Source organism: Haplochromis burtoni, unplaced genomic scaffold (assembly GCF_018398535.1).
Source record: "Haplochromis burtoni strain Fernald_Lab_line unplaced genomic scaffold, NCSU_Asbu1 Contig_14, whole genome shotgun sequence".
Taxonomy (NCBI): domain Eukaryota; kingdom Metazoa; phylum Chordata; class Actinopteri; order Cichliformes; family Cichlidae; genus Haplochromis; species Haplochromis burtoni.
The window spans coordinates 3,934,301-3,957,782 of NW_024582375.1; the positions used below are offsets into that span (position 1 = coordinate 3,934,301).

The following is a 23,482-nucleotide window of genomic DNA, read 5'->3' on the forward strand; positions in this document are numbered from 1 at the left end:
GAGACTTATTTTCTCATCTTCTGGAAAAGATTAAAGTTCACACCATGAGAGACCTTACAAAGTGCAAGCAGGAGAAAATAAAAGCAGAAAAGGAAACATGCCACGTGAACGATTTCAGGAAATGTTTGCAGTGTTTGCATGATAAAGTATGCACAATCCACTGGTCATTAATACCCTGAAAAGCATCTCTTTTTTTGCACATAATTGCTTCAACTTCTGGATCAAACCACTATTTTGGTAAGTGTGCAGTCTAAAGCATTGGTTGTACGTGGTTAGAAGTCCTTGATGCTACTTTTTGAGAAACCTGGAGCGAAGAACAAAAAACCCTCTCTGCATGATTGTTGCAAAAAGCAGCAAAGAAACAAAGAGAATAAAAGAACACGGGTCTTTTCATCCACAGCTCAATATTTCTTGTCCCCTTTCTCTGTCTTCCTTCATAAATCTTACACTTCCTCTCCTGTCATCTGCCTTGATCCCCCTCCGTGGCCCTTCCTCCACCTCATCACCATCAATGTCAGATCTCCCTCTGCCCTCTGCTTTCCTCTTCTCTGCTTTTACTCTACTCTCCAGCCCAGTTGGAAGATCTTCCTGTCTTTTAAGATAGTTTGTTCACCACTCACAGGATGCACACACACATTTCCCACCAGTACACAGTGACCTTTACGTGCAAGATTATGAGGCTAATTCATTCGAAATGATCCATCAGCTAATGCATAAAGATGATATCTAATTTGACCAACTGCTGTACCACATTGTTCTGCATTTATAGCTAAACAACAGAGATGGGAAGGGAGATCCATAAAAAAAGAAAATCTCCTGCAGGATGCATGTTACTGATGTGATCCACACAGCCATCCATCCAGCTTCTTTTTTTCCTGAGTGATGCATTTTTGATAAATACATTTTTCATCACACAGGTTTCTCTGACAGTTTTTGAATGTTTGTGTGTGTGTGTGTGTGTGTGAGTGAAAGCAAGGAGGTTATTCATGTAACACCAAGAGAGCTCAGGGAGAGTACCTGACACATGAGTTTAAATCAAGCTGCTGTAAAATAATAATGGCACGTATGGGACCATGTCCACGGCCATTACGCATACTCATGGCCAGTTTTAGTTCTCTGTAGGCCTTTTAATCTATTTGAAGTAACAAAAAAAATTATTTGATCTTCTGCAAACAAACCCTAAACCACTACTGATACTTCTGCAGTTTCAGCACTATTGATGTCTTAAATCTTGCGCAACAGAAGCTCGGTAGATCTTTAGTTATGGCTTAGGTTAGCTTTCTATGGATTGGGCAAACACCTAGCTTCCATAGCTGTAGCAATTAGCTAGTACAGTGGAACTCCGACTTACGGATACCCCGTTTCATGAAAAATTCAAGTTACGAAGGCACTGAACAGCAATATTTTTGCCCGTGTTACGGCAAAATGCCCGAGTAACGAAATCCGCTGGCTCTGATTGGCTGAGCCTACAATGCCCACAATGCCTTCCGAATCATGTGACAACCCCTTGGCTTCCGTACTTGCGCTACGCTGTTCCACTTGAACGAGGTATTGTTGTTCTAGTTAGCAATTAGCCTATAGCCTATCGTTCAGCATCGCCTCACTCAAAACGCGTGATGGGTGCTTCGATTTACAAAAATTTTCGAATTACGAAAGACCCTCGGGAACGAATTCATTTCATAAGTCGGGGTTCCACTACAATTATCTACAATTGTGAAGCTAAAATGTCAAACAGTGAATATAACTCTAAAGATTATGTTGTTTTCACGATGCTGTTGGTACTGTAATCAAGGACACCCTCGCCGAGCCACTAACACAACGGTGGACTTTTAATTTTTAATACATAAATAAATAAAAAGCAGATGTAGCTAGGTTAACAAAGCTACATTAGCTTACTGCCCATTATTGAAATAAAAGTCATGCCATCATAAATTCTAATGATTTTATTGTGCAAACTAGGCTTTACAAGTCATTACAGTGATCAACAAACTGGATTAAGAGCAGCTGATGGTCATTCAGCAAAAATCAGTACCTTAGCAGGCTACCCACTGAGCTGGTGTAGGTACCATATAATCAGTATCTCCATGTATGCATATTATATGTGCAAACTTTTTTCCCTGCACCTTTCCGTTAAAAATACACTTGCGCATTTTTCCTAATTTTAAGCAATAGGCTTTTTTTTTAAGTGACCATGCATGAAGAGAATGGAGTGCTAAATTATCAGCTAATGGGGCTGAAGTGGGCAGGGACAATCTGGGAGAACGTTAAGGCACTTTCAATAAAGAATTAGATTTGATAGGAAGCTGATGCCATGGAGACACATGCTAAACAAATCAGCCAGTAATATAACCCCACGGTCCTGCCTGGGCACTCTACACACATCCGTTTTCCTTTCTTATTACCGTTTTGCATTAATGCACGCATAAGTAAGTAAATAAAGATAAAGTAGTAAGTAATTTGATGACCAAAGAAAATAGGGCAGGAGAAGAAAATAAAAAAATATTAATACAAAGTATTACTTGCTGTATTCCTTCATTTTATAATAGCTTCATACTGGAAAGTAGTCACGATAGCTCACATAACATCTATTTATATACTGTAGAGTACAGCTGGCTAAATACACATAAAGTAGTAATAGAACAGCGGCAGAGGTTAGCTGATCACTGCCTTGCTAGCACAAATAGAAAAATCCTCACCTGCCAGATACAGCTTCAACACCTGTATACAGTTTGATCTCACAGACTCCTGAAATGTTATTGCAACACAAACAGCTGAGCATGATAAAAGTTCACCTACTGGGATTGTGGATGAAGCTCAAGTACGTTTGCTTGCATAAATGGACATTACACAGAACAGAGCACAAATTAGCATTCAGGCAACTGATACTAATCTGCACCAAGTTTAGTGTGTGAGCAGGTGTAAAGGCGGATTTATACTTCTCTGTTCAAGCTACACCTTTCTGAAACATAATCAGAAATGTGACGAAATGCAACCACATGCCAACACAGACTGCACAGGAATAAATGGTGCAAAGGCGATGCTTAGACTAGATCTCAAGCTCTCATTTAAACAGAATCTCTGAGAGACTTAGGTGCTGTTAACCACTGCTCCTTTGTGAAGTTGGACTGAAAAGAAAAAAAAAAATTTACACCGTGTGAGGTTTGTAACTGTATTTGACAGGCTGGGGTTTATAATTACAGATATCCCCTAAGGCAGCACTGATCTCCATAAGTATGTTAGATATGAAAGGGCAAATCAGAGGGAAACGTGTTAACTGTCAGTTTGATGAAGCGAGAAACGCAACTTTGTCACTTCATCAAGATGTTATTGGTTGAACTGGCTGGTCAGTTACAATCTCAGTCAATCTTTCGCCTGAATTCCTCTGATAAAGACCAGAAGAGCTCACTTTTTTTGTTAGATATTTTACTCCAAGGCTGACGGGAGGAGGGAGGCTTTCTGTGGGAAAATGTGCTAATAGGGTCTCAAATGTACCCTCTGTGTGAACATATGTGACTTGGAGAGAGGGAGGGAAAAAGTGAACACTGTCAATCCGTTCCTGTCAAGTTCCTAACTTGAGAGAGAGAGGACTGTTAGAACTGGGCCAATATGTGCTTTTCTAGTTTGGTCTGGATTTTTTTTTTTTTGCCTGTCTGCCAGATTGTCTCATTGCCCTTTTCCTTCTTCGCCTGTGCCAGCCTGGTGGTTTAATCAGAAAAAGCAGCTGGGGACAGGGAGAGGAGCTTGTTTCTAAGCCTGGCTGATTTACTGGCTCCTCAGACCTTCTTTATGTCTCACCGGCTAATGGGGCTAGCCTGGAAGCTTCACTGGAGGTAGACAAAAGAGGCAGTAGACAGGGAGCTTAGCAAAGCATACAGCACACATGACGAGTGACGGGAGGCGTCAGCAATAACTCAACACACAGTGCACATTCTGTGGTTAAAGTAGCCCATGCTCCGTATGGTGGAAGATGATCAAATATAGTTTTTAATCATTCATATCTTTACATTATATTCATCACTGAAGGGTGAGTATTGTCATGGTAACAGCTGTGTTCTCCCCCTTTCGTTTTGTTCTCTATGTTCTGTAGTCTGTCCTCACCTCATCCAGCAACCCTCTGAGTTTTTTATTATTCACCTCAGTTTCAGCGAGCAGGCAGATTGTTTCTATCACCTAATATCAATCATCCAGATTCACATTTTCCTCTGTCAGCCCAGTGTCTGAGTTCTCAGGTTACAACTGTGAACGTCATCATCAGGATTCAGTTCTCACTACATGTTCTGAAACCCTAACAAATGTACTAATTAATAAAATTAATACCATTTTTGCAATCAGTGCATGGACTTTTCATTTTTAACCCCTAGGCCTGTTTTGAATTGTAACACCAATCTGTAGATCAAATAGACCTTGCTGTTTCTTTATTTGGGTGTTCACCTGTGATACATGGCTCATGACTCCCCTGCTTCATCCTTCCTATTGTTTATGTGCCAAAATGTCCTTTGACAAGACACTTAACACCCAAATTGGGTTAAACAGTGTCTTCTAAACCCAGATCCTTTACCTTTCAAAATATGTACACTGGTCCACTTTATACTGACTTTATAAGTGGTTAAAAAAGTGGGCAGGTGGCACCTCTATAATGACATACTACAGCAATTAAAAAGGCTGGTCTAGTTACTTACAATTGAATTATTCAGTTACCCTTTATTTTGCAAAAAAGGACAAACGCCTAGCTTCCATAGCTGTAGCAGTTAGCTGGTATTATCTATAATTGTGAAGCTAAAATGTCGAGCACAATGAGTATTATGAACTTTCAAGCTTATACCAACAAATCAACCACTGCAACATCTCTTCTCCTTTTGTTTTTGTGATTTCCTTTTGAGTAGGCCGTCACTGGCATCTGATCCTTTTTCCTTGTACAGCAAATGTAAACATTTCTTAATTCTTTTTCTCGTCATGCAACGTAAACACACACTTAAAGCGTTATGTTTTTGTGAAAAATTCGCCCTCAAAAACGCGCGGTGAAAAAAAGTTGACATTAAGCGACAATGAGCTGGTCCTGATGTTTTGACTGTGTTTGAGCTACAAGCGCACTTGTTGCCACATGCAGCGATCTGATTGGTCTACTTTTTGGAAAAATTTGAAAAATGACACAATCAGTCTGATTGGCTAATTTTATAACACAGGAAATATTTTTTCAGTCTGGTGTAAAAAGAGTGGCCTTAAAACTGACTGTTAATTTAATTATACCTTTACAGTGTCCAATGGCTGCATTTTGATTAGTATTTTAGTTTGGAAGGAGGTTCCTGGGTGGACCTCCTGCTGGAAAAGGACATTGCCATGCATGTTAGGTTAACTGCTGATTGTAAATGATCTCTGGAAGTGCGACTATGCAGTCGTCTGTCTCTCTGTGAAGGACTGGAAACATGTTGAGGGTGTAACCTGCATTAATGTCGGGCCTTTCTCTTACAGTATGAAGTGCCTTGAGGCAACAGTTTTGGAACTATATAAATAAAATTGAATTGAACTGTCATGGCAGCTGGATAGCTGGTAACCCCCCATGACTCTGAGCTGTATAAGGAGACAACAAAATAGATGGATTCTGGCTGATATTATAACCATGGCTTAGTCTTATGTGGTTTTGAAACACTACAGAGACATCACAAAGACAGGCCCTAAAATAACAACTTGCTTTTGATTATAAAGTTAAAAACACACACACGAGAGCAAAATATCGGAGACAAAAAAAACAAAAACACACACAGCAACCGAGTGATTTATTATTGGCTTATCCACACGTACATCTGGAGTGAACACATCTGGGACGGATGGGAAAGAGGCCCACGGATTCGATTCATTTGCTATGTCACAAGACAACCGTTGTTATTTGTGCGTCTGCTGCGTTGGACTCGTTCTCTTAAACATGTTGCTTCTTCTGATTTGGGCTGTACTTTGGCGATTTCATCAGATCTGCTCTCTTTCAGCCTGACTCCAGATGAAAATAACTATAACCTGTGCCAACTTGCATTCTGATCTGTCTCTGGGACTTTTCAAGCCACGAAACGATGCGAAGCTAAAACAAAGCAAACAACAGAAATGGAGACGCTGGCATCAAAAAATTGATTGTCACCAGCGTGAGGCCTTTAATGTCAATTTTGAGTGATGTCATTATCACCACAGTAAGCCGCAGTACTTATTTTTTCAAACGAAAGGGCAATCAGATTTCAATTTGCAGGCAGGAAAACACATTTTAATGCCATCTGTAAACATAACAGGCCCGAAACAGTCTCGGCTGAGGATGTAATGATGCTCGCTGCAAATGGGTCATCTCTCGACACAGATAAACTAGCAGGTAGACCTTTTTGGGAGGACTAGAAGATTGGCAGATACATAAATCAGAGAGTCAGAAAGGTGGATAGGGACAGAGCTATGACAGATTAAGTTTGTCCGCTCTGCTGTTCATAATGTTGGTGACAGGGATGAAGATAAATATACAGTAAGAGAGGCAGACACTCAGTAACCAGATCTCTCTGCGAGAGAGACAGAAGCAACCGCTCAAAGACATCCAGAGTTTCACCGCTGCTTTATTATCATCCTTTCTCCTCACATTTCTGTCCATTTACTTCTCAAAATCTAATCACGCACGGGCAAACGGCCATACCTAAAGCCTCACGCTTACATACACACAACCACGCGAGTGCACAGATGTCATGCACAAACACGCACGTGCCACACAGGCGCGCCTGCACAGACTCCAAAGTCCATAGGGTCACATTTCGTTCATTTAGTCACATGTGTGCAAACACGCCCGTACAAGAACACTTATCCTGCTGCTCTCACCTCCGGTGGTTGCTAAGCAACAGCACATATCCACAGATTGTTTACGGAGCCTTGCAATATAGTTCATCTCTAAAGGGAGGCGAGGCAGGGACCGATGACACAATCCCCTCAGATGAAAAGAATAAGCTGGTCCATCCCTTCGCAGGCAAGTGGGCAGTAATGCAATGAGTCCTCTTGCTCCCCACTGGGCGACGTGAAGCGACAGATGACAGAAATGTTTTGTGATTTAATAGCGTGTCGCTGAAGCGAATGCACCCGTCTGAGATCTCTGGTGCTGAGAGGCGAGGCATGTGACATCGTGTGCCATGCATCGTTATTGTTTTCATTAACTCTGAGGGCAAAACTGATAAAAACACACTTGAACTTTTCCCTTTCGGCGCCAATGCGATGTAGAAATAATAAAGGCTGTGCCGTTTGAGCTCTTGAAAAGATGACACATGGACACAGCCTCAAGTATCAGAGGTCAATTTTTTCCAGTATACTACACATGAAAGGGCCTCTAAGTTCGGCAGTTACAGACTGCTGACAAATTAAAGGGAAAAACCTGAACCCTTGACCCCTTCATTGACACACTGGCTTTGTAAGGCTATACGGCACGTATCAGCATCCCTTAAAGGGAAGGGTTACTGAAAATCAGTGCAAAGTTGTTTTGGGTGATCGCCTTTATCTATTTGCTCATTTGATGCTGAACACTGCAGGCTCTGTTTAATTTTACAAAAGTCTGTTGCTCTGGGAGAACAAGCAGAATAAATCAGACCCGTGCGCCAGACCCGACGGAAAGGTTTGGTGATGTTTCCACTCACATGACTGTGTTGATTCCTGAAAGCTGCTGGAACATCTGAAGACCACAGCCCACCACCAGGGCTCGTCGTGTTGGGGGGTAGGTCAGCATCCGCCAGATCACCGGGCCATCTGAGAGACACAAGCAAAGGTACAGAAATGAGTTTTGCACGCAGCACAAGATAAGATAACCGCTATGAGGAAAACAAGGCTGAGACAGTATCTCAAGGGCGACATGTGAAAAAGAAACCAAGCGTGAAAGTGCAGTTCCTCAAATGGCCACTGGCTGGCTCCATCACCAGAGATTTCTGTGTTAAATTGCCCAAATTTACAGTCATCAACTGTATGTTTTCCTTTACTACATCCATGAAATTTCTCTGAGGTCTTCCTTTTTTCCTCTTCCTGCCTGACATCTTCAACATCCTTTGTCCAGTATATCCACCATCCCTGCTCCGCACATATCCAAACACCTCAGCCTTGCCTCTCCAACTTGGTCCCCGAACCTCACAGCCTGAAGTGTTCCTCTGATGTAATCATTCCTAATCCTGTCAATTCTGTCTTAACACCTTTAACTCTCCTGTGTTTTTGTCAGTACCACCATCTTCAAACCTTCTTGTAACCCTTCCCTTTGACTCTTGCTATTATCTTCTGTCACAAATCACCCCTGACACTCATCTCCACCCACTCAATCCTGCCTACACGCTCTTTTCATGTCTTATATGCACTATCAGTTGCTTTGGATGATTGACCCCAGGTGCTATAAAACTGCATAAAGATTTATGAACATGGCATGAGGTGCTAGAAATACAGGACCACTTCTTAATTGAAAATTTGCCTTCATAAGTGCTTTAATTCTTCTTGGCACAGATTCAACAAGGCACTAGAACAATTTCACAAATATTTTGGTCCATATCGGTCATTTGGTCATTGTTAAGTTCAGGAAACCAGTTTTAGAAGATGTGACATGGTGTGTTATCCTGCTGGAAGCAGCCATCAAAAGATGGTACACTGTGGACATAAAGGGATGGACCTCAGCAACAATACGTGGGTAAGCTGTGGAGATAAAACGATGCTCAGTTGTTATTAAGGAACACAAAGTGTGCCAACATATATTCCCTACAATATTACAACAACACTTCTGCCCATTGATACATTAGATGATAGGTCCATGGTGGGTGTATTCGGGTTGTTAACGCCAAATGCTGACCCTACTTTGTGAAAGTGGCAACAGAAATTGAGACTCATGAGAGAAAGCCAATCTTCTGTTGTCCAATTTTGGGGAATCCATGCAAATTGTCGCCTCAGCTCCCTGCTCTTCGCTGGCAAGAGTAACACCCAGTGTGGTCTTCTGCTGCTGTAGCCCATCTACTTCAAGGTTCAATGTGTTTTTGTGTTTCAGAGATGCTCTTCTGCAAACCTTTGTTGTAATGAGTCCTTTGGAGCTGCCTTTTGAACTACTTTAACCATACTCCCCTAACCTTTGGAATCAACGAGTGAATTTTTTCACCCAGAGAATCTGTGCTGGATATTTTCTCTTTTTCAGATTATTCTCTGTTTGGTTGCATAGATTAGCATTTTCTGAATTACTCAAACCAACAATCACGCCACGTTCAAAGTCACTCGAATCACCCTCCTTCCACAATTCTGGTGCTCAATTCAAATTTCAGCAGGTTGTCTGGACCTAAATGCGCTGGGTTGCTGCCATGTGATCGGCTAATTAGATATTTGCATTAGTCAGCAGTTGAACAGTAAGTAACAGTACGTTAGCTGGCTGCTGCTGCTGCTTTAATATTTAACACATATAGATGAGAGTGTTGTCAACCACACAGCTTTAAAAAATGTCAAACCGTTCTCATTAACACGAGTGGAACAACGTTCAGCTTAACCATGATCTAATTAAAAAAATGCCACCAAATATTTTCTAACCGCACACAGGAAACTCAGTGGGTTTGTCACCATTAGTTATCCATAACAGATTTCTGATTTAGTGTTTAAGTTAGCATCATGAGTCACACTCTCCTCAAGCTGGAAGGCATAGCGGAAGCAACCATGTGACCAAGCGAAGATCTCTTACACAAGATGCTGAGGTTTTGTTTGTTCCAGTGATGCCGTCCTGTTGCTCTTGAATGTTTTGGAAAAACATGCAAATTTGCCTTATTTTCTTCGTGCCATTTTCCTCTTTCAGATGGCGGATATCTCACTGTGGGATGGAGCAAATATCTGAATTTGGCTTTGGCCACACAGAGTCCTACTTGGCTCATCATCGGAGCCAGACTGCGATTTCCAACGCACGCAGACTAGTGATTCCTTCGGGAGGAGAAGTCTTAATAGGATGAGAGAATGGCTGGACAGGCATGGGGCTCTGGGATGAAGAGGGAGACATCCAGAGTGCTAACAGATCAGACAAACAAGTCTGAACACACACACACACACAGGTAATATCAGGATACACAAGTGACTGTGCAAACACGGGCAGAAAATACAAACGCATCACAAACAAGGATGCATGAGCCTGCACATATGAGCTGATGCGCACAGACTGAGTATTTTGGAGCAGCTGTGTGTGGGAGGACTTTGGACCAGTGAACATCTCCTTTTGCTGTTTGACAAGCAGATCAGACTCTGTAAAGGAGGCTCCCGCTGACACACAAACACACTTAAGCCTACCTTTTAATGGGTGCCTGTCAGCCCTCGTTGGAGGATATCATCATCAACTTTGAGTCTTTTCAAACCTGAGATGCCGCGAGAGGCTTTTTAACTTTCATCTGTTTTTCCACATTTTCACAGAAGACTTCTCCTCATCTTTTTATTTTGAAGAGATTGGAAGCAATTCTCACAGCAGCGTGAAGCAATCAAAAACATAGCTTTTCATGATTCGTGATGTTTTTAAAAAAAATCACGCACCATGGCTCAATTTAACACCTACGTCCTTTCCAGACGTGTCTCGACGAGCTCTGCACTTATTTTATGGAGGTTTGTTTTTTTAGATAGAAAACTCGCATCACTTCAGTTTTAGGTGATTGGCTTTTGCTTTGCTTTGTTAAACACAGCTTCAGCTTTGGCAATAACACCAGCTCAGCTCCATCTCTACCCAGCTTCCTTTAAAAACCCCATGATTATGACAATCTTATGCTAATGATAACTTGGACCTGTAAGCAAGTAATAATTATAACACATTATATCCAAGTATATCGAATGTTCACCAACACTGACATGAGAGCTTCAACCCTAATTTCATATAGCAAGTCTGTATATGCATAAGGTAAGGAGGGAGCCTGTACCTTAGTAATAAAAGCACTGTTGTATGCATGTGGGCACACATGTTTTTGTAGTTTTGCCTCTGTCCAGCACCATAATGAATTTATATGTCAATATGGGATTGTTCAGGCTTTGAAGTTTTAACAAAATCATACTTTCATACACAGTCTCCTATTATCAGAGGCTAAACATTAATGAAATAATTAACTGTCAGGCAGTTTCATAATATTGAGGATTGTTTTCTAGTTATTTAATGACAAACGAATCAGACCAATCAGATACTGTAGATATCATGATCCTGGGTCTGCTGACCCAGCGTTTTGTGTTTAGTTTATGTAGCCTTCAGGTTTCCTAAGTTCATCGTTTTCATGCCTAGGTGTTTCTAGTTATTTTCCCCTCGTGTTTCCACCATGTTAAGTCTCCCCTGCTTTTCATGTATTTCATGTCTGTGGCTTATGTTGTCAAGTTCAGGTTGTCATGTCTATGTCTCACTCTGTTTCCTGTTTTATTGTGAAGAGGTCTGGCGTTTCTGTGTTCATCGTGTTCAGTTTTACTCTCCCACTGTGACGTCATTATGTTCATGTGTGCCAGCTGTTTCCCCAGGTGTTGCCACTTCCCTCATTATCCTCCTGTGTCCATTTAGTCTGTGTGTTCTCAGTCATTCTTTGTCAGGTCGTCCGTTGTATTGCGCCGTTGTTCTGCGCCGTTGTTCTGCGCCGTTGTTCCTATGTCTCCGCTCCAGGTATCCCTGTCAGTTCGTTATGTTTAGAGTTTTGTATGTTTCGTTTTAGTTCACCCAGTTTAGGTCATTGTTTAGTTTTCATCGATTCCCTATTATTTTGTACCCTTGTTTCTTGCCTTAATAAACTGCTTGTTTTGTTATTCATATCTCGTTTCGGTCTGCGCTTGAGTCCTTCCCTGCAACATACGGTCTGCCCTAGCCAGACCGTGACAGTAGAAGGTTTGGACTTGATTTCAAGTGTTAAACTTGTGCAAGTGACCGAGGCCTGCGTTAGACTGAAAAACTAAAATAACCATAGATTGTTAATTTGGAGTGGCCAAAGACTGATTTCTTTTCTTGGTTATGAAAAACCACGATATCACATTTATGGAAAGAAATGAAAAGTGTTTTCTACAAGATGCAAATCACTGGTTAGACTCAAGAATAGGAAGGTTAGATTAGACCTCATCAAAAAAACATCTAAGAAGAAAAAGAAAATTCTGGACAGAGGGAACCAAAGTTTTACTAGAATGACAGGAACCATAAAGTGAAGAAGGAAAGGAGCAACTTCTGATCCAGATCATATCACATCATTTGCCAGACATGGTGGAGGCATTTACACATATGACTTCTGAAGTGTACAAAGGTATACTCTCTGCTTAAATTAAGCGAAATGTTGCAAAACTGATTAGTCAGTGGTGTACAGCACCAATGGATAGCTCAAGGCATAATCCAAAGGCAACCCAAGAAATTCTCCAAGCAAAAACATGGGATTTCCCAAGTCCGTCACTGGAGCATATTTTTTCGACTATTAAATAAAATACTGAAGAGAGACGCACAAATAAGCGGCACCTGAAGGTGTCTGCAATAAATATAAAACATCTCAAGAAAGAAAACGATTCAGACAGTCATTGTCAGCAAAGGATTTTTAACCAGGTATTAAAAACAGTCCTTATATTAATAACTAAGTTAGTTTGTCCAGTTACTTTTGAGCCTCTGAAACTGCATTAAAATCCACAAATATAAGGTCTGACTATGCTGATCCTAAATGACCAAAATACAAAGAAATTGTGTAAAAGCAGAATGCAATCATTTCCAAAACTTTCATGAATAAATATGAGCACATTTGGAATTTGAAGGCAGAAATATACTTCAAATAAATTGGGATGGGGTCACAAAAGACTGGAAAACTAAGTTCCTTTTCCAACTATATCTCATGTAGGTGGATATAACTTGTAGAGGAACAGCTTCTTGGAAGTCACGATGGGCAGAGGTTCACCAATCTGCAAAAAAACCCAATATCTACAAGTTGTGGAATTATTTCAGGTTAATAAATAGATGGATAATGTTCCTCAACATAAAATTGTGACTTTAAATAGCAAGTTATTTAGAGTACATAATATCATCAAAAGATTCTGAGAATCTGAAGAAATCTCTGTGCACATTGGGAAAGGCTTAAAATCAGTACTGGACATCCATGATGTTTGTGCCCTGCAGCGCTGCATTAATCAACTGAAAACATCTGGGGCATCTGGGGCATAATGAAACATATTTTTCAGACTATAAGGTGCACTTAAGATCCTTTCATTTTCTCCAAAATTGACAGCGTGCCCCAATAATCCGGTGTGCCTTATGTATGAACTCTGGTTGTGTTTACTGACCTCAAACCAATTTTATGTGCCTATGCGTACATCGTGCTCAAAAATCTGTCAAAATGTTTTAGTTCGTCTTTATCTGACTGTTTTGCTTCGCTTAATGCGCCTTATGGTCCCAAAAATATGGTATATCAGACAAGAATGGGACAACATGGGAACTGAAGAAGCTTCTTGGATGAGAGGTGAAACATCTTCAACAAACTTACAGAAGTCCAGTCAACCTGCATGACTGGGAATTTACACAATGGGTCAACATTCCTCTCCAAAAGGACAATGTGAGCCAATATTAGACTTTAACACAAAAGATATAGTTATTATTGAAACACAGGGCCACTAATGAGAATTACTAGACCAGCTGATTTCTGGGAAATATAGGATTCCAGAAGTTTTGCATATTGACTTTTACTAGAGATTTAAAAAAGAAAAATCAGGCAATCTCAGTCGCTGTTGTCCAGATTTAAACTGTTTTGTAATCATGTGCTCATGGGTCCACTTTTGTGATCATAAAATTCTAAATTGCTGGACTCATTAGCAAATGTGTTCAGGTTATGTAAAATATTTCTTTACTGTAGCTTCCTTTTACTCGGCTCACACAGCCACTATATGTTTCTCTAAGCAGCCCTGTTATTGTTTTTAAAGTCAATGTTTAAAGGAAGTTCTCCACAGAGAAAATAAAGAGAAAGCAATGTGTTTATGGTCCAAGCCACGTCCATGGCACAGGTTGATTTTTTGATCCCCGCTGAGCAGACCATGGGACTCTTATCTGATTAGCCGACAGGGAAATCACAAATGAACTATCGAGAGGTTTGAAACCTAACGGCCGAATGGAGGCGAGATAAAACACACGTTCACGTGCAATCAATTAAAGAAACGCTGTGTATTTTTCCTGGCTGGTTTTTCCCCACAGAATACCACGAGATCAAGCAAACAGTGTAAGAAAAGGGTTATGCACAGACTCTCAGACAAACTCGCAAAACACACAGCTTCATTTCCTCAGCTGAACACCACCCAGCTGTAATTTAATCAGATGAGATATTGAAAAAGAGGGATGGCAATGAAAAACAAGCCAGCGGGCTACCAGTGAGCCACAAGCGCAGTGATTGCGTCTCATAATACTGCCGTAATTGCACGTTCGTTTTCCACACTGAACCTTTCCAGTTACATCTGCATCACTTGAATTCGATCTATCCACAACAATTTAGCCTAAAAAATGAAATACAGTTCATGTTGTCTTGTGATCAAGCCATACAGAAGTTCAGTTGAGTTGTGGATCATAGCTGAGAGCATGAAGCAAGCAAATATACACGATGGGATAAGAGTTCCTAGTAGAAAGAGGCACTTAGAAACATCCTTAGACACACAGACACTCACACCAAGCTCAACAGGGGAACACAACTATCCACACAAGCTGTGATTATACTTCCAGCATCACTACCTGCACATATCTCCTTTGATTGCTCATCTTATCAGGTTTCAATTCAGTAAATAGCTCCACTCTACCACTATAATCCGATTTGTTTGTGCAGTGAAGTAGGGAAGCCTGGGATGTGTGTTTAATGTCTCCAACTACTTCTTTGCATAATCTTTGATATTCTTTGAAGGAACTTCCAATTAGTGTTTTCCCTTGGCTACTTGCTTTTTGGGAAAACATTGCTAGTCCAGTCAGATGTTTCTTTTTATTCACACTTCAAACTCGTGCCATACTCAGCTCCATGAAATATGCAGCAGGAAGAGGAAAAATACAAGGAGAGGAATAAAGACATTGTTGGAAGCTTGCTTTCCAGGAAACTGGAATGCTTCCACTGACGGGACTTATAATTACAGATTTCCACATTGATTTGTAAATCTGTGAAATCCTTTCAGTCTATGGGTCAGTGCATGGTCAATACACCACAAAGGGATACACTGGGACTGAGCAATGCCCAATCAAGAAAACAAAGAGGCTCGATGGAAGCGCATATAAATGCAGGTTCAGACTTTTAAAAGGAATGGTCTTGCATTTAAGTTAGACAGGAATAGCTACTCCTATCCCATCCAATCACCACGCTTTGGGGAAGTAAGTGGCAGGAAACAGGCTACACTTCTCAGACAAGCAGGCTGCAATCAAGGACCGAGGCCTTGGCAGCCAATCTGTAGCCCTTCTACATCAACCCTCATCCCCCCTCTAATTATTTTTTCCACATACTTCCCCTCTCCTCATACTTTTTCTCCTCTCCTCTGCTTCCTTATGTAAGTAGGATCATGACATCTCACATGTCACAATAAGAATCCTGAACAGAAAGTCAAGACTAGTAGAGAATAAATAAGATCATCTGAAGCACGGTGTAGCCTCTAAGGTTCTTGATCATTAAAGCAACTTTAGGATTTTCACGCACAAAAGAATTTAACTTTTTGGAAAAATAAAGTTTTTCTCTGAAAGTTGATTAAACTTTTAAAACCTTCAACAAGAATCTAGGGGAAGCTTGGCTAGATTAGCATCACCACTGGAAACATTTGGGGAAAGAAAATAAAGAAGAGTCAAAAGAAACCCTTCAGCCATGCTACGGGTGCCAACCTCTGAAACTTTCCTGGTGGCATCACATGATTGGAACCACAAAAACAACAACAAGCTAATCCGAGCAGCAGACCAGAATAAGTAGCTGTTCCATAAGAAATGTTAGATAAATCTGTTTATGTTTTGTGTGTCCATCCATCCATCCATTATCCTTTGCAGGGTCGCGAGGGGCGCTGGAGCCTATCCCAGCTGTCATAGGGCGAGAGGCAGGGTACACCCTGGACAGGTCGCCAGTCTGTCGCAGGGCTAACACACAGGGACAAACAACCATTCACACTCACTCGCACATTCACACCTAGTGGTAATTTGGATTTTTTCCAATTAACCTATCCCCACAGTAACACCTCAAAATCCAAAATACAGGGGACTTTCATGCCCTTCTCATTTTTTTCCTTTGTAGTACACTGTATGCATGACTCTTTACATTTAGCTTATGGCAGGAAAGTAAGTGAACTTGTTAAAGTCCTGAGTCTGATGCCCCAGTGTCCATGTTTTTGAGTATGGTTAATATTTCTAGCTTTTGTATCAGTTATGGTTGTTGTTGGACTGTGTTTTCTTGGGTTAAAAGGATATTCTAAGTTGGATTAGCTTCTCTGATTGGCTTATGTTTTTCTTGTACTTTTGGTCTTCATGTTAGGTTATTTAGTTTCTTGCTGTTAGTGATTATGTTTTACCTCCCTCAGTGTCTAGCCTTGTCTTGCATTTTGAGAGTCTTGTCTCTGTTTAATTTCTCCAGTCACAGTGTAAAGCTTGCGTGTCTTGTCCGCGTCTATGTATTTGTCATGCTTCCTGTTTTATTTTGATAGTCCTTCTCCTGTGTGCAGTGCATTTAGTTTTGCTTCCGTTCTATCTCGTTATGTCAGATTTGTCCCAGCTGTGTTTCCACCTGTTCCCCATCCTCTCGTTATTCTGCCTGTGTGTCGTGTGTACTTCCATGTTTCCCAGTCATGTCAAGTCTCTTCCAGTCACCTACAACCAGTCAGGAGTTTCTTACTTGTAGTTCATGTTTGGTTTGTTTCTTTAGTATTCACATATTTTGTTTTTAGTTTGTTTTTGGCCAACATTAAAGCTTCTGCCTTTAGTTAAGCATCCTGTCTCCGAGTCCTGCGTTTGGGTCCTAACCTAGCCTGCCACACAGCTCACCATAACAGAACTATTCCTTTAACTACGTAAAATCATGGTGAAAGTTGCAAATGGTGGTGCTTTAAATTCAAGCTTTATTAGCATATAATAGTACAGTCACCGATACAATCAATTCACTATAAACAAAAAAAAAAAGCAAAAATTGTGATTTTGTAACATGCTGTTGTTTATAATGCAGGATTACAGTAGAAACTGAAATGAAAAATGCCAGTACTTTACTGTAATTTAACAGGGACAAGTTTTGCAATACAGGAAACTCTTCTAAGATGCTAAATCACAAGAAAATAATTTTCATGCATTTTTTATAGCCCTATACTGTCATGGTCCTGGGTCAATGACCCAGTGTTTTTGGTTGTTGTACTTTTACTTTTGATAGTTTTATGTATTATGACTGTTGTGCTTTGGTTTCCCGGGTTTAGCTGTGTTCCCTCTGGTTGGTGTCATCCCTGCCTGTGTATCCCCTTTTGTGTAGTTAGGTCTCTGTGTTTAGTAAGCGTTTCTTAGTCTGTGTCTTTGCGTGTATGTGTTCCTGTTTTACTTTGAAGGTCCCTGCCTGATGTCAGTGCGTTCTGTTTACGTTCCCCTGCCTCGTCAGCTGTGATGTCTTCCAGGTGTGTTCCCCTCCTGTTTCCCATCCCTTGATTCCTGGTGTGTGTATTTATAGCGTGTGTTACCTCGTCCTTGTTGCTGGTTCGTCTGCGTCTCTCCGTCCGTCATTCTGTGTATTTCCCTGTGCCTCCCTGCATCTCTGTTTCTGGTTAGTTTCTGTTAGTTTTTCCCAGTTTAGGTTTTCTTAGTTCCATGTTCACCCTCGTCATCTCTGCTGTATCCACATTTGGTTAATAAACTCACTTGCACCAGAGCTGCCGCATCTTGGGTCCTAAATAATCCACACACGGCAACCCGTGACATATACAGACAGTTTGGAAAGAACAAACCTAAATTATTATAGAAGATCTCTTCAAATTTGCTTCAATCTTCAATCGCTTTTACAGCGTACAGATTGTGTATCAGTCTCTGTCTTCTAAATCCTTTGTTATTATACTATTAAGTGAGAGTATTGGTGTCATAATCGTCAGCTCTCAAACTCCTCATAAAATGACAGATTTCAGAGTTAAGCTGGCATCCGAGTCCTTCCACTTGTTTTCATTCTTCCTTTCATTTCAGGACACAGACGACCTTTTGAGAACAATTTATTTATGTGCTCTGATTTTTTTACCCACAAATAATAACAACCACTTTGACATCAAGAGGAAAAACGGTATGTTGAGAGGAGGTCGAAGAAAATTAAATCTTGCAAGAAGGATGCTCTCAAGTACTGGTTAGGGAGGCGATTCCTGTGTCAGCCAGAGGTAACTTAAGTCACCTGTATCCTACATGTGCACCCCATTGTTTTAGCTGGTGGACGTAAATCCTATTCCAACAGGGCTTCAAAGTCTAAAATACTTTTTGGAAAGCAGGAATCTCATTTGGTTCATTCCGAGATAATTGAGAATCACTCAGGTCCTGTAGGGCTTGGGAGAAAGAGCATTTTAAGTGGAGCTGATGAAATCTTATCGGTAGACCAGACTCCCGTCTGCAGATGCAGGGTAGCAGCTGTGTTTACCTAAGGGCACTGAGGGGCCAGCAGTTGCCAGGAGCTGAGAACCAGACAGACAGATGGATGGATAGATGGACGGATAAATGGAGTCACACACATGAAAGAAAAATCCACAAGAGTGGCAAGGGAGCTTACACTAATTCAACATAAATATGACACCCTTGAGCACTGACAGTAGAAACTCTTCCTACTGGCAGTTTCATTCAGGATGACTGACACATAAAAAGCTTCTGCGTATACTTTATCACCACCTGGACCAAAGGAGCACTTCACATCATTTAGCGTTGCACTGTAACTTTGCCAGACTCATACGAGACAGTAATAGATTAAAAACTGATGCAGCATAACCAGAACGACCATCTCTATTCAGTGCCACTCATTCTGTGTTAAAAACTGAATCACAGCTCTGTGAAGCTGTTAGGCTAATGTTTCCTCAGGCCATGTAAGCTCATTTCTCTCCAGCTCCACTCCTACAGATGTTTCTTTTTTAAGCTCTAGCTTATGCTAAGAACCGGCTGCTTCTGGTGCCACAAAAATCTTCTGCAAACATTTTACATATGCGATAAGAGAGATGTTAGGATTCACATTTGACCTCATAGTTGTAGACAAGCATTCCATACCCAGATATCCAGAACCAAAGAAAACCTAAATAATGAGGGAAAAAACTGTACCAAAGTCATATGGAGCATCAGCGGTTCTCTATTATTGCTATGCAAAAACACACAAAGCATCGTGCAAAGGAAATTTATATATGCGAAGACACATTATATAAGGCAAAAACAGACTTAATTATAATGGGCTTGAACGTCAATATTTGGTGTTTAATCTTCAAAGGAGCCTGTAATTTCATGTAATTTGTTTAACTAGCCTTCAGGAATGGTTCTCACGACTTCTTGAAGGACATTCAAAGCTCTTCTTTGGACGTTTGCTGCCTTTTCTTGTGTTCCCTGTCCAGATGATCCCACGCCACTTCAATTAGGTGGAGGTACGAGGTCTGGGGAGGCCAATCCATGACTGTCAGTGTTCCTGAGTGATTTTCTATCCACATATGCTTTTACTGCACTTGCAGTGTGTTTGAGATCATGTTCATGTTCCAGTCAGATGCTTTGCAGACGATGGATCAAAACGTGTGTGTTCCACCTATTTTGACAAGATCCCCAACACTTACTGTTGCACCTCTCTCGACCTCATGTAAATACTGATTATTTAAACCAAAAAGTTCAAATTTGCAATTGTTTTTTGTATAAATGTGGTCTGTTTCATCCCTTGAGCCAATGTCCAGAAAAAAAAGAAAGAAAGAAAGAAAGAAAGAAAAAAGAAAGAAAGAAAGAAAAAAGAAAGGCTCAAGACTTCTGCACAACACTCTTTCTTTCTTTCTTTCTTTCTTTCTTTCTTTCTTTCTTTCTTTCTTTCTTTCTTTCTTTCTTTCTTTCTTTCTTTCTTTCTTTCTTTCTTACTGTATTATTCAGCAATTTTCATTTTGGATATCTAACATTTATAGGTAGTGAGGATCAATATAATGTCACAAAGAGAAAACTCTGAACCAGAGGGAGCTGCTGTCACAACTGAAGCTTACAACGTTTTGAAAGCTTCAGAGTCTTGGTGCAAGTTCAACAAAACCTCCATCTCTCCGGTTTGAAACTAATCACATCAAAGAGATCAATCGATAGAGCACAGGAGGTTGCTTTCAGCTCTCTGTAACCTGTTGCTAGAGGAAGAGGTTTGCACAAAGGTGGAAACATACAGCAAAAGGCAGGAAATAAAAAAGGAAATCAAAACGGAGGCAGACAGTTTTACTTTTCCAATTTTGGTTTTGAAAATTGTTGAAAAGTCAAAGCCTTGTTATGTAACTGAGCTCATGCGAGCAGAGAGGCAGACAGCTACCTGAGGTTGAGATGAGGACAGGGACATAGAGGCGCATGCATTTTTAAACTGTCTGATTTTCCAACTGAGATTTGTATTATTCAGCAGTCAGACTGCTTTCCCCGCACACTGTGCATCATTAGATGCAAAGTGACCCAGAAGAAATTTGACGGATATTTTTTATGTTGTGATTAGAAGTAATTTCATTCCTCCAGGCAATAGCTTTGTGGGTAAAACCCGGCTATCTAGCACTTGTTGCAGGTTACAGCACAGCTGTTATTTACTGTTATTTAATGAGCTACCATTGGCAGCTTTGAACCAAAACTGGTGGGTAGTTACTCCTAAGGGACGGGAATAGAGACAAGTGTGGGTGAGCGTGCATGCAAGACAGGAGAGAGAGAGAGAGAAAAACATGAGAGTGGTCTTGATTGCCTAAGGCTGAGATTACACTCCTCTGTGCACATTGGAAATCTGGATGAGTGGCTGCTCTTATTCCACTTTGTAGTCCTTTGCAGTTGGTGCCCTTGTAGTGGAGAGGCAAGTCTGCACAGTCCAAACTAAATGGACAGTATGCTGATGTCTGCATAGAGCCTGCTAAATGTGGGTCCTTTCACTGATATGGTGGATTCAGTGCTGTCATAGTGTGGCTGTAGGCGGACCCAGAATGCAGGAGGCAGACGGCAAAAACAGAAAATAAGCTCTTTAATGGTCAATTTCCAGTCCAAAAGGCACATCATGGGAAGACATATACACACTGAGGGTGTTTAAGCTGTGTTTTCAAATTGTTTTACCAGCGAGAGGACCTTATTAATAATCTGAAGACAGTTGGGACTACAGTCACCAAGAACACCATTGGTAACACACTAAGCTGTAATGGACTGAACACTCGCAGCGTCCCCTGCCATGTCCCCAATCTTAAGTTTGCCAGTAAACATGCAAATGTTTCAGAGAAGGCTGGTGAGAAAGTGCAGTGCTCCAATGAACTCGAGCTCTTTGTCACCAACTTGACTCACTGCGTTTGAAGGAAGAAAAATGCGTTTGACACAAAGATCACCACCCCCACAGACCAGCACAGGGGTGTGAAGATTATGCTTTAGGGCTGCCTTTCAGCTAAGGGTACAGGACAATTTCACCGCATTGCGAGGCAATTGATGGGACCAGGTATTGCAAAATCTTGGATGAGAATCTCTATCCTTCAACAAAAAACCAAAACATATCACCAAGGCAACACAGCAATGGCTAAGGAAGAAGCACATTAAGGCCATGGAGTGGCCTAGACAATCTCCAGACCTCAGCCCTGTAGGGAATTTGTTGAGGGAGCTGAACTTTAAATTGTCAAGCAGCAGCCAAGAAACCCAAGAGATTTATTGAGTTTCTAAAAAGAGGAGTGGGCCAAAAACCCTCCTCAGATGCGTGCGACCTGGTGATCATATTACCGCTGTGCCTCCCAACAAGGGTTTCTCCAACAAGTAGTAAGTCGTGCTGTGCTTTACGATCCTTGTCTCACTCAGTGACATTCAAATCACTTTATAAAAATGTAAGTAATGTGTTTTCCCCAGATTTTTGGTTCCATCTCTCCATTAAAATGAAAGACTGTCTAATTCTTTGTAAGTGAGCAAACTTACAAGTTCAGCAGGGGACCAAATAATCATTTCTCTCACTGTATCTCAGGCTAGCACACAGTCCTTTAATTTCTTTGTGTGCACATGTCAGTAACTCCAGTTTTTTGTTAATAGTGGCTGAAATCAGAACTGGTGTTTTGTTGGTTCCCTGCATGGTGGATGAGTGTTTTGGCAGCTTAATCATCCATATCGTGCTGTGCTGTTCGTTGCACTTCTGTTAGATCTGTGCGTTGTGCACAGTTTAGCATTTTGATTTGCCGTTTTATTTCTAAATTAATAGAGAAATGGAAGCTCGAGCACTCACATATGTGGAAAGCATAACTGCATTGTAAGGAGTAACAGAATTACACACCGACAGACTCACAGACTACTATCCACGCACACTTTCAATTTCATAGCTTATTATTTAGGACTGTAGAGTTACACTTTCTGTCAACACGCACGTATATTTGCATTTTTTAAAATTACATTTGAACTACTTGCACAAACATCATGTTCTTATCACGGCTTGTAGGGATCTGCTTCTACAGTCTAAATCCCTAAAGAAATTTCACAATTATATTTTTAATATAAGTAATAACGCCTGCCTGCCTGTCTCCCCCTCCCACCCCCAAAAATTCTGTTTTAAAGACTGTGAAAGAATTTCGTTAATAACCGCCTATCCACATAGGACTTATGACAGGAGCAGAGAGGGATTCATGACAGCCACTGCACAACTCACCCTGCTCAATTATGAATAAGCTGCATAGGACCTACAGGGGAACAGAGGAGAGCAGGGGGCTCAAAAAGGAGCTTTTTTGTCCTCAATTTGTCAGTGCTGCTTTACCCTGTTTGTTATTCTGCTACACGGTGAACAAAGACTGTGTCTGGGCTGACACATGTTGTGAGCCCTTAAAAGTTTGAGTGCAGTATTTTAGGGAGGTTTTAAGGGGTTAGTACAAACCAGACAATGAATGCAGCTTTTTAAGTATCTGCATTAAGTGATTGAATCCAATAACGGAGCCAGACAACTCCAATCAGAGAGGAAATGAGCCTCAGAGTGATACAAACTAGGGAATCTTCTGTGCACAGGTGTGCAGATAAGCATGCATCCCGTATTACATCATAAAACACATTTTTCTGTCTCACGTACAGCTGATGCACATGCACAGTGGTGTCAAACTCATTATAGTTCAAAACACAGCTCAATTTGATCTCAAGTTTAACAGATAAGCACCAACATTGCAAAATGGCATTAAAAAAAAGCCTGATATGTCATAAGGTTACAAATATATAATCAGTATGTCTCACTTATTTCCCATTCAATCAGATTACAGTTATTGCAATTTGGAAGCCACACTCAAACAATATTGATTTACTTATTTATGGCAATATAAGGCAGCCTTATGTTTGAAACCTCTGCTCTGTGAACTTTGGGATATGGTGTAAAGCTAGATAAAAGAACTCGAT

At 40.9% G+C, this 23,482-nt stretch overlaps 1 protein-coding gene across 1 annotated transcript in view; it reads right to left on the reverse strand.

Moving 5' to 3' along the window:
* Nucleotides 1-23,482, reverse strand: part of LOC102299740 (proton myo-inositol cotransporter) — a 95,196-nt gene that overhangs the window by 28,753 nt on the left and 42,961 nt on the right. Inside the window, exon 4 of the mRNA XM_005915729.3 lies at nt 7,641-7,749. Coding sequence (XP_005915791.1) covers nt 7,641-7,749 — 109 coding nt within the window. The remainder of the gene's footprint in view (nt 1-7,640; nt 7,750-23,482) is intronic.